Source organism: Rhinoraja longicauda, chromosome 5 (genome assembly GCF_053455715.1).
Source record: "Rhinoraja longicauda isolate Sanriku21f chromosome 5, sRhiLon1.1, whole genome shotgun sequence".
In the NCBI taxonomy this organism is placed as follows: Eukaryota; Metazoa; Chordata; class Chondrichthyes; order Rajiformes; family Arhynchobatidae; genus Rhinoraja; species Rhinoraja longicauda.
Genome location: NC_135957.1, coordinates 10520162 through 10533886, shown reverse-complemented (window position 1 = coordinate 10533886; position 13725 = coordinate 10520162). Strand labels below are relative to the sequence as shown.

Genomic DNA, 13725 nt, shown 5'->3' with positions numbered 1-13725 from the left:
CTGATTTACGAGGATGTTGCCAGGACTTGGAAGTCCTGAGCTACAGGGAGAGGTTGGACAGGCTAGGACTTTATTCCTTGAACCGCAGGAGGCCGAGGGGTGATCTTGTAGAGGAGTATGAGATCATGAGGGGTATAGATAGGTCTTTTGCCTAGAGTAGAGGAATCAAAAATAGGTTTCAGGTGAGGGGGGAAACATTTAACAGGAAATTGAAGGGCAATCTTTTCACACAGAGGGTGGTGGGTATATGGAACAAGCTGCCACAGGAGATAGAGTCATAGAGTGTGGAACAGGCCCATCGGCCCAACTTGTTCACACCGACCAACATGCCCCATCTACACGAATCCCAACTGCCTTCATTTGGCTCATATCCCTCTAAACCTGTCCTGTCCATGCACCTGTCAGAATGTTTCTTAAACGTTGTGATAGTCCCTGCATTAGGTCGTTGAAGGAAGTTCTATAACAACATGTAAAAGCCATTTGGACAGGTACATTCATGGGGGGATTTTAGAGAGATATGGATTAAACGCAGGCAGGTGGGACTAGTATAGATGAAGCATCTTGGTCGGCTTGGATAAGTTGGAACGAAGAGTCTGTTTCTCTTCTCTATTCTGTATTTCTGTGCTCTATTACTGTATATTTATGTCCAACCTAGAAAGTTGAGTAACTCGGCATCTCTGGAGACAAGGAAGAGGTGACGTTTTGGGTCAGAACCCTTCTTCAGACTGAAAGTAGGGTTCCAATCCATAAGGTCACCTATTCCTTTTCTCCAGAGATGCTGCCCGACCCACTGAGTTACTCCAGCACTCCGGTGTAAACCAGCATCTGCAGTTATTTCCTACACTAGATAGTTGCGTGGTGGTGTGAGTTTGTACACCTTCACTGAGATGTACTGAACCAGTCCACAATATCTGAATGAGCCGTAAATATGTGGTTCCTTCTCTTGATTAGTGAGTCTGGGTCTATGGGTCACCATTTGAGGAGAAAGTGCAAGAAATGTCGCTCTGAAGTTGGAAGGCATTTCTTTAGCAGAGAATTTTGAATCCTTTGACAAAGCTATTCCCAAAGGCTTGGATAGTCGGTCATTGGTATTTTCAATGTGGAAACTTGTGGAATTCAAGGGCTGTGAGATTTAACTAACCACATGCTGTTCCCCAAGATAATTCATGACTGAATGCAAAGCAGGCTGAAAAGACCACGTTTAGTTTCGTTTAGAGATACAGCGCGGAAACAGGCCCTTCGGCCTACCCACGTCGACCAGCGATCTCCACGCACTACCACTATCCTACACACACTAAGGACAATTTACACTTTTTACCACGCCAATTAGCCTACAAACCTGTACATCTTAGGAGTGTGGGAGGAAACTGGAGCTCCCGGAGAAAACCCACACAGAAAACCCACGGGAAGAACGTTCTAACTCTCTACAGACAGCACCCGCAGTCAGGATCAAACCCAGATCTCTGGCATTGTAAGGTTGCAACTCTACTGCTGCTAATGTTTTCTCCGGGTGCTCCGGTATCCTCCCACATTTCAGAGACTTGCAGGTTTGTAGGTTAATTGGTCTCTGTAAAAATTGTCCTTAGTGTGCAGGATAGAACTAGTATACGGGATGATCATTGGACGGCATGGACTCGGTGGGCCAAAGGGCCCGTTTCCATGCTGTGTCTCTAAACTAAACTAAACTAAAAGTTGAATATTCAAGCTTTGTTAACTGGGGCCAGACCAGTTTTAAGAGCAATGCAAAATCTTTGAAAATTTGCTGTGTATCAGCTCAGTCCTGCTTAGCCAGCCCAGACAATATTTTCACTACACTTCTGACAAACACAATTTGGATAAGGATTATTAGCTGGAATTAGCTGAAGTGAGTTTAGGTTTTATTTTATACTGTGTTCTTCATGGAAACAATCGTTACTTCATCATTACTTTTTTTGCATATCTTTCATTCATTGTTCTTTTATCTCTCTACATCATCGTCTATATCTCTTGTTTCTCTTATCCCTAACCAGTCGGAAGAAGGGTCTCGACCCGAAACGTCAGACATTCCTTCTCTCCAGAGATGCTGCCTGTCCCGTTGAGTTACTCCAGCTTTTTGTGTCTATCTTCAATGGAAACTAGCTCTATGATCAACAACTAACAATGAGGGAACAGAAAACAAAACTGGCAGCATGAAAATCTAAGGCAGACTCATTCCTCGCAGCAACAAGTGATGACTAGAGGAGATACCCGAGGGTGGGGAGAAAAAAATCTAGTGTCAAACTGTAAAAGCAACTTGAGTGTATTTGATAAGATCTGAAGAAGCACAAACATTCGCACTGAAATGATTAAAGTCCCAGTTTTGCAGTTGTAGCAACATTTTTCAGCACAACTGAGATTAAAGTGCCTACAGATAACTCGTGGGGAAAAGCGGAAAAATATTTTAACAATGCCACCCCGTGCAAAATAGCACAAGTCAAATTAAATGATTGATGTTTGTGTCATAGAGTCATGTAGTGTGGAAACAGGCCCTTAGGCCTAACTTGCCCACACCGACCAACATGTCCCATCATCTCTCGTCCCACCCGCCTGCGTTTGGCCCATATCCCTCTCAACCTGTCATAACCATGTACCTGTTCAAATGTTTCTTAAATATTGCGATAGTCCCTGCCTCGACTCCCTCCTCCAGCAGCTCGTTCCACCCTTTGTGTGAAAGAATTACCCCTCGGATTCCTATTAAACCTTTTCCCCATCACCTTAAACCTCTGTCCTCTGTTTGTCAATTCCCCTACTCTGGGCAAGATTCCCCTACCCAATCTATTCCTCTCATGATTTTGTATATCTCTATAAGATCACCCCTCATCCTCCAGCACTCCAAGGAATAGAATCCTAGCCTGCTAAACTTTCCCTGTAACTCAGGCTCTCGAGTCTTGGCAAAATCATCGTAAATCTTCTCTGTACCCTTTCCAACTTGTGCATTTTGAGTTTTAATTGGATCAGGCAAATTCTTTCTGTCGCCTTCAGTGCTGACATACCAATAATGTGATGTGACGAGAGGAAAATCTGGTTACTTCTATTTTTAATGCTCTCATGTTGTTTTCATGTCTTTGCGCAAATGCGTCTGCGTCCGTCTCTAATCCATTCTCCTGTGTCATCATGACACTTCAAGGTTTGATTAATTCAGTCAGGATAAACCAATTACCTGGTTGATTTGCACCCTGTGGCTTTGGGTCAAAGGTTTAGTTCCCGCTGTGTTACCATGTTTGGTTTAGTTGAGAGACGCAGTGTGGAAACAGGCCCTTCAGCCCACTGAGTCAGCACCGACCAGCAATTCCCAGACACTGGTTCTTTCCTGCACATACTAGGAACAATTTACAATATTTATCAAAGCCAATTAACCTACAAACCTGTACGTCTTTGAAGTGTGGGAGGAAACCGGAGCACCCAGAGAAAACCCACGAGTTAAAGGGGAGGACGTACAAACTCCGTACAGACTGCACCAGTGGTCAGGATCGAACCTAAGTCTCTGGCACTGTGAGGCAGCAACTCAGCTGAGTCATGCAAACAGAATGACAGGATTGGGTTTGGGGTGAGGATGCTGGGATAGGTATAGAGTGTGGAGGAAGTTGGCTCTGTAGTATATTGGTTCATTACTGTGATGCATTGAAAAACTCTGTTTGCATGCTATCCAGTCAAATCATGCTATATATTGTGCCGGGATGGCAAGGTGGCGCAGCAGTAGAGTTGCTGCCTTGCAGCGCCAGGGACCCGGGTTCGATCCTGACTACGGGGGCTGCCTGCACAGAGTTTGTATGTTCTCCCTGTGACCATATGTGCTTTCCCCGGATGCTCCGGTTTCCACCCAGTCTCCATAGACGTACAGGGTTGGTGGTTAATTGGCTTCTGTAAAATTTGTAAATTGTCCCTAGCGTGTGGGATAAGGTCAGTATATGGGGGTGATCGTTGGTGACGTTGGGCTAAAGGGCCTGTTTCCACGCCGTATCTCTAAACTAAACTAAACTAAACCAGCGATTGTTTTTGTCTAAGGAGTTACTGATACACTAAAAAAACTAATAATTAGGAGATTCAAGCCATTAGATTAAAAAACAGGTAATGCAAAGAGAAATATATCGGAGTGCACAATGTAGCCTTATTAGAGGACAAAAAAATTACAGGTAAAAAGTACAGAGGAGCGTTTGATGGCTCTGGGCCTGTATTCGCTGGAGTTCAGAAGGATGAGGGGGGAATCTCATTGAAATCTACTGGATAACGAAAGGCCTGAATAGAGTGGATGTGGAGAGGATGGTTCCACTTGTGGGAGGGTCTAGGACAGCCTCAGGATAAAAGGACGTACCTTTAGAAACAAGATGAGGAGGGATTTATTTTGTCAGAGGGTGGTGAATCTGTGGAATTCATTGCCACAGATGGCTGTGGAGGCCAAGTCATTGGGTATTTTTAAAGCGGAGATTGACAAATTCTTGATTAGTAAGGGTGTCAAAGGTTACAGGGGTAAGTCAGGAGAATGGGTTTGAGAGGGAAAAATAGATCAGCCACGATCGAATGGCAAAGCAGACTCGATGGGTTTCAAATGGCCTAATTTTGCTCCTATGCCTTCTGATAAATAAAAAGTGCAAAGGCGGCAATGAGGTAGATTGGGAGATTGGGGCGACATCCTTGGCTTGTGAAAAAAACATTAAATTTAAGTGGGATTTTTAAAAAACTAGACCATGTGGTTTTGGAACTTGAATTCCTAAATTGAAAAAACGCAGAGGAGCACCACTCTGAGTAATGTTGTTTATTCAGTAGAGTTACAGATAATCTGCGGTGCAGATAGTTTTGGGTTGTCCATGTCATCTTTCTGGGTGGAATGCAAAACAGCAGCAACCCTGCCAGAAAGCTACACACTTTCACTTTGTCCACTTCCCTGTTTTACTACTGTTTAGAAAGGCAAGCAAACTTGGGAATTCTTTCATTGACCTGCATTCTTAGCAGAAGAACGTATCTTAAAATTATAGTGTCTTGAAGCATTTGAAATATCCTATTAATTTAAACATTGTTGAATGGATCATTGTTGGCTGATCTCCAACCAACTATTCCTATCTGATGCCAATGGGGTGCAAGGTGTAATGTTGTAATGTTATAGCTGTAATTCTATAACACTGTACACAATGCCTTTACGAAGGAGATGAGGAGGAATTTCTTTAGTCAGTGGAAATTTCTTTAGTCAGTGGGTAATGACAGCTATTGGGGCCAAGTCATTGGGTATTTTTAAAGCGGCGATTAATAGGTTCTTCATTAGTAAGAGTGTCAAGGGTTACAGGGAGAAGGCAGAAGAATGGAGTTGAGAGGTAAAAACAGATCAGCCGCGGTCGAATGAGGGAGCAGTACCGATGGGCCGAATGGCCTAATTCTGCTCCTATGATTTATGAATTTATTCTGCGTGACGTTTTTTTTCTCTATACTACCTGTTGTAGTTGTGTAAAGGCTTGATTGTACTCATGTGTCGTACAATTTGACACTAAAACTGTGTTTGCCTGGCCCAAACAGGCTCACATGTCATGAACATGGGGTGGCACAATGGCGCAGTGGTAGAGCTGCTGCCTTACAACGCCAGAGACGCCAGAGTCAGGGTTTGATCCTGACTACAGGCGCTGTCTGTACATGTGTATGGAGTTTGTACGTTCTCCCTGTGACCATGTGGGTTTTCTCAGGGCGTGGGTTTACTCCCACACTCCAAAGCCGTACAGGTTTGAAGGTTAATTGGCTTCAGTAAAAATTGTAAATTGTCCCTCAAGTACATTGTGCGGGACGATCGCTGGTCACTGAGGACTAGGAAGGCCGAAGGACCTGTTTCCACGTCGCGACTTTAAAATAAGTTAAGTTTAGTTTAGTTGTTAAAGCTAAAGAACCAAACTTTTGACCCAAGACCACAGGTGAAAACCTTTGACCTGAGAAATCTATCATTGTCATAGGCAGCGACTGAATGTGGAATATTCTGGGAGTTATACACACAGCGACACATACCATGCACACAGTCACACAGGACAGGTCTGCATTCTGAGTCAACTCAATGAGTCAAGTCCTCGAAATGTAGCACTGGAGCCCTGAGTCTAACAAACCAAGTCAGCCAACTCCAGACATCCCATCTGGCAAAGATACCAAACTAAGATAAAGTGACCATGATGCACAGTAACCAAAATGAAAGGGGAGCTGTGGGGGGTCTTGATAGTTTACTTACCCATTCTTATCATGTAGTTTTGTTATTTCATTAGTTTGGTCCATGATCTGTTTTTCCAATTTGTTTGTTGAGAGAGAGTTTTGCAAAAGTTGGTGCTCAAGTCGAGATGTTTGATTCAGAACCTGGAAAAATCAGATGGATATGTTTATACTGGGGGAAAAATATAAAACGGCTCTAATGCCATTTTGATTGGACCCAGTAAAACTTACAGTACATTTCTGTCACCAGTGCATTTCTGTCACCAAGACAGAAAGTGTTATTTCTGTCACCAAGAGAATTTGTGACTTTTTTTCTCTTTCCAAGGCGAAAAGTTGTGTTTTGTTTAGGGATACAGTGCGGAAACAGGCCCTTTGGCCCACCGCGTCCACGCCAAACAGCGATCCCCGCACAACAACACTATCCTACACACACTATAGACAATTTACAATTATACCAAGCCATGTAAAGTACAAACCTGGACATCTTTGGAGAAAACTGGAGATCCCAGAGAAAACCCACGGGGAGAACGTACAAACTCCGTACAGACAGTACTCATAGTCAGGATGGAACCCGGGTCTCTGGCGCGGTAAGGCAGCAACTCTACCACCTCGCCACTGTGCCGCCCTCAAGAAAAATTCAATCTTTAGTCTTGTGCAATACTGAATATTGTATTTTTGATATGAAGATATAACATTGTGAAGGGAGCTTTTCACCAGAAAGAGCAGAAATATTTAGAAAATGGAAAAGTGATGGTGCAGATAAATGCTTATCTAGAATAAGGAAGTAGAGGCTTCTCTGCTGAATTAAAAACAGGTATGTCTCCTGCCAAAGCTTTATGTTTTGGAAAATGTAACGGGTTAGGAAGTGTCGCAAAAATATTAATTTCCACTGTATGGAACAGGCGGCAAGATGGCGCAGCGGTAGAGTTGTTGCCTTGCAACGCCAGAGACCCGGGTTTGATCCTAACTACAGGTGCTGTCACTCCGGAGTTTGCATGTACTTCCTGTAACCTGGTTTTCTCTGGGATCTCTGGTTTCTTCCCACACTCCAAACACGTGCAGGTTTATAGCCTAACTGGCTTGGTATAATTGTAAATTGTCCCTAGGGTGTGTTAGTGTACAGGGATCGCTGGTTGGCACGGACTCGGTGGGCCAAAGGGCCTATTTCCAGGCTGTATGTAATTTAAACTAAACTAAATATGAACTCAGGAAAAGGTATTGGTTTATTATTACCATGTGTACCGAGATATCATGAAAACTGTTTTGCGTGCTATCCGGACATACCAACTGTCGGTGTGATCCTAACACGCATGACAATATCAGATCGTGCAAAAGGGAAAGGAAGCGGCAGTGTTACAGCTGCAGAGAAAGAGCAGATTACAATAAATGCAAGGGGCACAATGAGGTAGATTGGAAGATCGGTGCAAAGGAAATGGAGGAAAATCTCAGCCCAGCAGGCTGAAAAGGAGGGCAAGTCAACTGCAAAGCCGCAATACCAAACATTGTATTCAGGGAAGCATTATTTATGGTGATAGTCCTGCCGATCTATATGCACAAAAAGTATTTCACTGTCCCTTGGTACACATGATAATAAATAAACCATTGAACCATTGAGGATAAATCACCATTTTGTGTTTTTTTGCCAGTTTTATTCCCAATCTTGCCCTTTCCTATAAAGACTAACAAGTGACTTGTGCTAGGGTTAGACTTTCACCAGACCTACCTGTGTTTTATCTAGGGGTGCCAACTATCTCACTCCCAAATACGGGACAAGGTGACGTCACCACCCCGCTCCCCACATGACCTCACCCAGCCAGCAGCCACGTGCTCCCGCTCCACCGATGGCGGCCGCCTGGGCCGGGAGGCGGGTTGCTACGCCACCTGTTTGGTGGCTAGATTGTCCGGAGCTAAAATGTTGGAAACCTAGAGTGTCGGGACCTAAATTGTTGGGACCTATAGCATCAGGGCCTACAGTGTAGGGGCCTTCAGCGTCCAGGCCTACTGTGCCCCCCCCCCCCCCCCCCCCCCGAGCCTAATACGGGTCAAGGGCGGTCCCATACAGGACAAACCAAATTAGCCCAAAATACATGATGTCCTGGCTAATACGGGACAGTAGGCAACCCTAGTTTTATCTATGAAGCCAGCTGCCAGACCCGCTGAGTTACTCCAGCACTTTGTGTTCTATGCAAGGTTACAGCAACTGCAGTTCCTTGTGTCTAAGCTATTCTGCTGCCTTCACAATGATACTGTCACAACTGGTATCACATTGGTGTCTGGAACAATCATCAGCCGAGGAGCAGCATGATGGTGCAGTGGTAGAGTTGCTGCCTCAAAACGCTGGAAACCTGGGTTCAATCCTGACTACGGATGCTGTCTGTACACAGTTTTTACCTTCTCCTTGTGTCTGCCTGGGTTTTCTCCGGGTGCTCCGGTTTCCTCCCACACTCCAAAGACATACAGATTTGTCGGTTAATTTGATTTCAATATGGAGTATGGTCGGCGTAGACTCAGTGGGCCTGTTTTCACGCTGTATCTTAATACTTAATACTTAATGATACTTTACTTTATTGTCATTGTAGTGGTGCATACAACGACATTCAGGCGCACTGCCTGAGCGGACCTCAAATGTACAAGATGAAAAATAACAATAAAATAAAATTTAAAAAGTGAGAATTTTTTTTATTATTCATACACTCACATGCACATACTGTGACACATACACACAGATTCACACACGCGTACACATTATGCCTACGTATGCACCCTTATCAGAATATAAGATATTGCACTCAGAAGGTCTTTGTTAGAATATAAGATATCGCACAGAATAGTATTATAAAAATAAATATTATAAATGAATATATCAGTTTTGCACAGAGGTAGGTATTGTACAGTATAAATATTGTCTATGGGGGGGGGGTGCTTTCAGTGCAGAGTTCAGTGTGGTGATGGCCTTAGGGTGGGAACTGTTTGTTAGTTTTGTGGTGTGCGCTTTGATGGACCTGTAACGTTAAATTAATCCAATCTAAATTAAATGAAACAATTACTATTTCACAGTTCTGTCTATAAGTAATGTCACATCACTGAGGAACTGTCAGCAGATTGATCCAGCAAAGCACATCTGTTACTCCCGTCCAAGAATTATGTTTTGTTTTTAAACATGGAACCCAATGTCCCACCCATCAGATTAAAGATATAATAAAGATAAGGACACAAAAGCCTTCATTGTTGTAATCAAATTTCCAGCCAAATCAGAGATGATATGTGGCACAGTGATGCAGCAATAGAGCTGCTGCCTTACAGCGCCCCAGACCTGAGTTTGATCCTGACAATGGGTGGTGTCTGCACAGAGTTTGTACGTGACCACGTGAGTTTTCCCCGGGAGAACTAGTTTCCTCCCACACTCCCATTCTCCAAAGACGTACAGGTTTGTAGTTTAATTGGCTTTGGTAAAAAATAATTTGTAAATTGTCCCTAGTGTGTAGGATAGTGCTAGTGTACGGGGTGATCGCTGATTGGTGTGCACTCGGTTGGCCGAAGGGCCTCTTTCCGTGCTTTATTAAGAGCAGTATATTGAGGGGAAGAAAAGTAATTGTTCGATGCAGGGAAATTTTTAAAGCATGTACACTGGTATCATCAACTGAGTGGTGACATTCTGAGGAAAGACATTCTAGCCTTAGAGGGAGTACAGAGAAGGTTCACCAGATTGATCCCTGGGATGGCAGGACTTTCATATGAAGAAAGACTGGATAGACTAGGCTTATACTCGCTGGAATTTAGAAGACTGAGGGGGGATCTTATTGAAACATATAAAATTCTTAAGGGGTTGGACAGGCTAGATGCGGGAATATTGTTCCCGATGTTGGGGAAGTCCAGAACCAGGGGTCACAGCTTAAGGATAAGGGGGAAGTCTTTTAGGACCGAGATGAGAAAACATTTCTTCACATAGAGAGTGGTGAGTCTGTGGAATTCTCTGCCACAGAAGGTAGTTGAGGCCAGTTCATTGGCTATATTTAAGAGGGAGTTAGATGTGGCCCTTGTGGCTAAAGGGATCAGGGGGTATGGAGAGAAGGCAGGTACAGGTTACTGAGCTGGATGATCAGCCATGATCATATTGAATGGCGGTGCAGGCTCGAAGGGCCGAATGGCCTACTCCTGCACCTATTTTCTATGTTTCTATGTTTCTATGTATAACCAGTAAATAGAATGCAGGTCCATCACCAATTTTCCAGCAACTGGTGGTCTACTCCTCTGCCCCCTCCCCCCTGGAAGTCCCTCCAAAATTGTGGCGCCAAGGCTGGGTGAGGCGGCCGATCTCAACCTCATCAGGAATTCCACGCTGAATGACGGTTTGAATCTGTCCCCAGTGCCCCCCCCCGAGGTCGTGACCTCTGTTGGCCCAGCAAAACGGATAATCCAGAAATGCTCTGGAACCAATGGTGCCGGAAAATCGGTGGTGGGCTGTACTTTCAATCGTTTTCTGATCAGCTGAACTTCAGCAATAAGGCGTTGCAAACAAAGGTTGGGGTGAGTGGCTGTTTACAATTAGCCTGGGGAAGAAATGGGGAAAAGAAAACAAGGCACAAATCTCATGCAGGAAAGGGTCAATGTGGAAATGGTGGAATTTGGAAACATTGATCAGACGCAAAGATGTGTTGAGTGAGAACCAAAATGCAATTTTTCTCATTACTGAAGCAAGATTTGACAAACAGGGATTTTCAGTTGATGTGATATTCATAAAAAGAAAAAGCTTCTATCATTCTTGGGCGGCACAGTGGCACAGCGTAGAGTGCCAGCACCAGAGACCCAAGTTCGATCCTGACTACCGGTGCTGTCTGCATGGAGTTTGTACGTTCTTCCCGTGACCTGTGTAGGTTTTCTCCGGAATCTCCGGTTTCCTCCCACACTCCAAAGACGTACAGGTATGTTGGTTAATTGGCTTACTATAATTGTAAATTGTCCCTAGTGTGTGTAGGTTAGGGTGCAGGGATCACTGGTCAGCCTGGACTCGGTGGGTCGAAGGGCCTGTTTCTGCACTGTATCTCTAAACTAAACTAAACTAAACTAAATCCTGCAGTGTTTCAGGTGCTTGTTATCCTGTTCCAGCTCCTCCTCAAACAACATCTTAACCTTAGAGAAACAAAGAAAGGCAGGTGCTGGATTACAACAAAAGGCACAAAGTACTGGAGGAACAGCAGGTCAGGCAGCATCTCTGGAGAACATGAACAGGTGATGCTTCGGGTCGGGTCTCTTCTTCAGACTGCAGTTCCTCGTATCTCCAGTTTATGGCCATATATCTATCTACCTGCTTTGTGAGGGTTTTTTTTTCCTATGCTATTATCTAATTTATATTTCCTAATTGGACTGATCACTTCATCAGGCTGTGACGGTAGAACCTCACTGTCCGCAGAGTGTGCAACAGTGAAGAGTGCACAGTGAAAAAGGGTCCCGACCTGAAACGTCACCTATCCATGTTTTCCAAAGATGCTGCCTGACCCACTGAGTTACTCCAGCTTTCTGTGTCCTTTACTTAGAATTCTTTCTTTATTGATCCTTGTCAGACCCCACCGCACCGCACCAGTTATTGGAACACCTGAAAGTTAATTGCAAAACTGAAACTATGATAAAATGCCAGTATCATCTATCATTGGTGATGGAACCTTTTCGATGTGGTGAATTGAAAGTAAGGGGCAGCACAGTGGTGCAGCGGTAGAGTTGCTGCCTTACTGTGCCAGAGACCTGGGTTCAATCCTGACTACGGGTGCTGTCTGTGCGGGGTTTGTACGTTCTCCCTGTGACTGCGTGGGTTTTGTCCGGGTGCTCCGCTTTTCTCCCACACTCCAAAGACATACAGACTTGTAGATTAATTGGCTTCGGTAAAATTGTAAATTTTCCCTAGTATGTAGGATAGTGCTAATGTACGATCGATGGTCGGCGCGGACTTGGTGGGCTGATTGGCCTGTTTCCGCACTGTATCTTTAAAGTCCAATGTACTCAACATCTCAATCTTGTTTTGATTCACTCTGTCCTTGCTCTTTCCTATTTCTAATATCTCCTCTGATATCGAGCATCTTCAATGTCACCTCCTTCACCACTTCAAGGTGCCCCAGTCTTGATCAACTGAGGTCCTGACGCTTTGAAGTGTCCTTCCCCCCCCCCCCCCCCCACAAGCCTTTCTCCCTGGTCACCCTTCTCTCCTCCTAAGACCAAGCGCTGTCCTAACATTCACACTCCACGGCTAAGTGCCTCAAGACGCCTCTGTTTGTACAGCTTGTGGTGAAGCAATTATTTATGGAATGGGGCAGCTGTTCAAACAGAGCAAAATGGTCGATATTAAATCTAAACTCTTTGCAAATGAAAAATTCCCTCCTGATGTAATACACTGCATTTTTGGTTCCATTTCCTATGACTCAAAAGATTGGCCACATTTCTCAGTTCTCTCAGTTGCACAACACTTTTGCTTGTTTTACTGAGAATTCAGGGTTTTATGTTTGCCATCAATGATGACTTGATTGTTTTGTTTGCTAACCCACCAAAATCTGAGGTATTGTGTTCATACCCATAATCTCCTCTCTTGTACACGTTATAATTTGTCAGCACTACAATGTGGTATGGTGTGATTCACCACACATTAACCACAAGTTCATGAAGAAGAATGTAAAATATTGGTGTCATTGAATTTTGCATTTGCAATGAATCGGATTCCTCGGCGAAAATGTTAGTGTTCTTAGAGATAAGTAATTTGGTTTATCTCCTTGTGTTATCAATTATGTCTTTAACCCAATGTTACTCTTCACTCCCCATAAGAAAGGTACTGCAAGTAGCAGTTTACTGTTTGAAATTAAGATCTCTTGTTGATCTTAACACAGCATGAACTTCCTTTGAACTTCATTTTTGCATTTATTGCTTTTCACTTGGTTCTTCTGAGGTCTGCAAGCAATTATTGAGGAAAACTTAATTACTCTGGTAGGGAAATCCGAAAGCAGTGGGTATTCTTCGAAAACTTTAATGTTGTTGGAATCGAGTTATTCAGTGTATAATTGGAGAAGTTGCTTCTTGAATTTGTTTATAGGCTTTTTAAGAATAGATTCATAAATAGAGTTGAGGAATCGAGAACCAGAGGGCATAGGTTTAAGGTGAGGAGGGGAAGATTTAATAGGATTCCGAGGGGTAATGTTCTCACACAAAAGGTGGTGGGTGTACGGAACGAGCTGTCGGAGGAGGTAGTTGATTTTAGATTTTTTTAGATTTAGAGATACAGCGCGGAAACAGGCCCTTCGGCCCACCGAGTCCGCGCCGCCCAGCGATCCCCGCACATTAACACTATCCTACACACACTAGGGACAATTTTTACATTTACCCAGTCAATTAACCTACATACCTGTACGTCTTTGGAGTGTGGGAGGAAACCGAAGATCTCGGAGAAAACCCACGCAGGTCACGGGGAGAACGCACAAACTCCGTACAGACGGCGCCCGTAGTCAGGATCGAACCTGAGTCTCCGGCGCTGCATTCGCTGTAAGGCAGCAACTC

General features: G+C 44.1%; 2 protein-coding genes across 2 annotated transcripts in view; one reads left to right on the top strand and one right to left on the bottom strand.

Annotated features, from left to right (window-relative positions):
- LOC144593840 (microcephalin-like) overlaps nucleotides 1-13725 on the top strand; it is a 145655-nt gene that overhangs the window by 57400 nt on the left and 74530 nt on the right.
- The window catches only part of angpt2a (angiopoietin 2a), a 93286-nt gene that overhangs the window by 40173 nt on the left and 39388 nt on the right, over nucleotides 1-13725 (bottom strand). The window contains exon 3 of the mRNA XM_078398905.1: nucleotides 6215-6336. Within this exon, the coding sequence (XP_078255031.1) occupies nucleotides 6215-6336 (122 nt within the window). The remainder of the gene's footprint in view (nucleotides 1-6214; nucleotides 6337-13725) is intronic.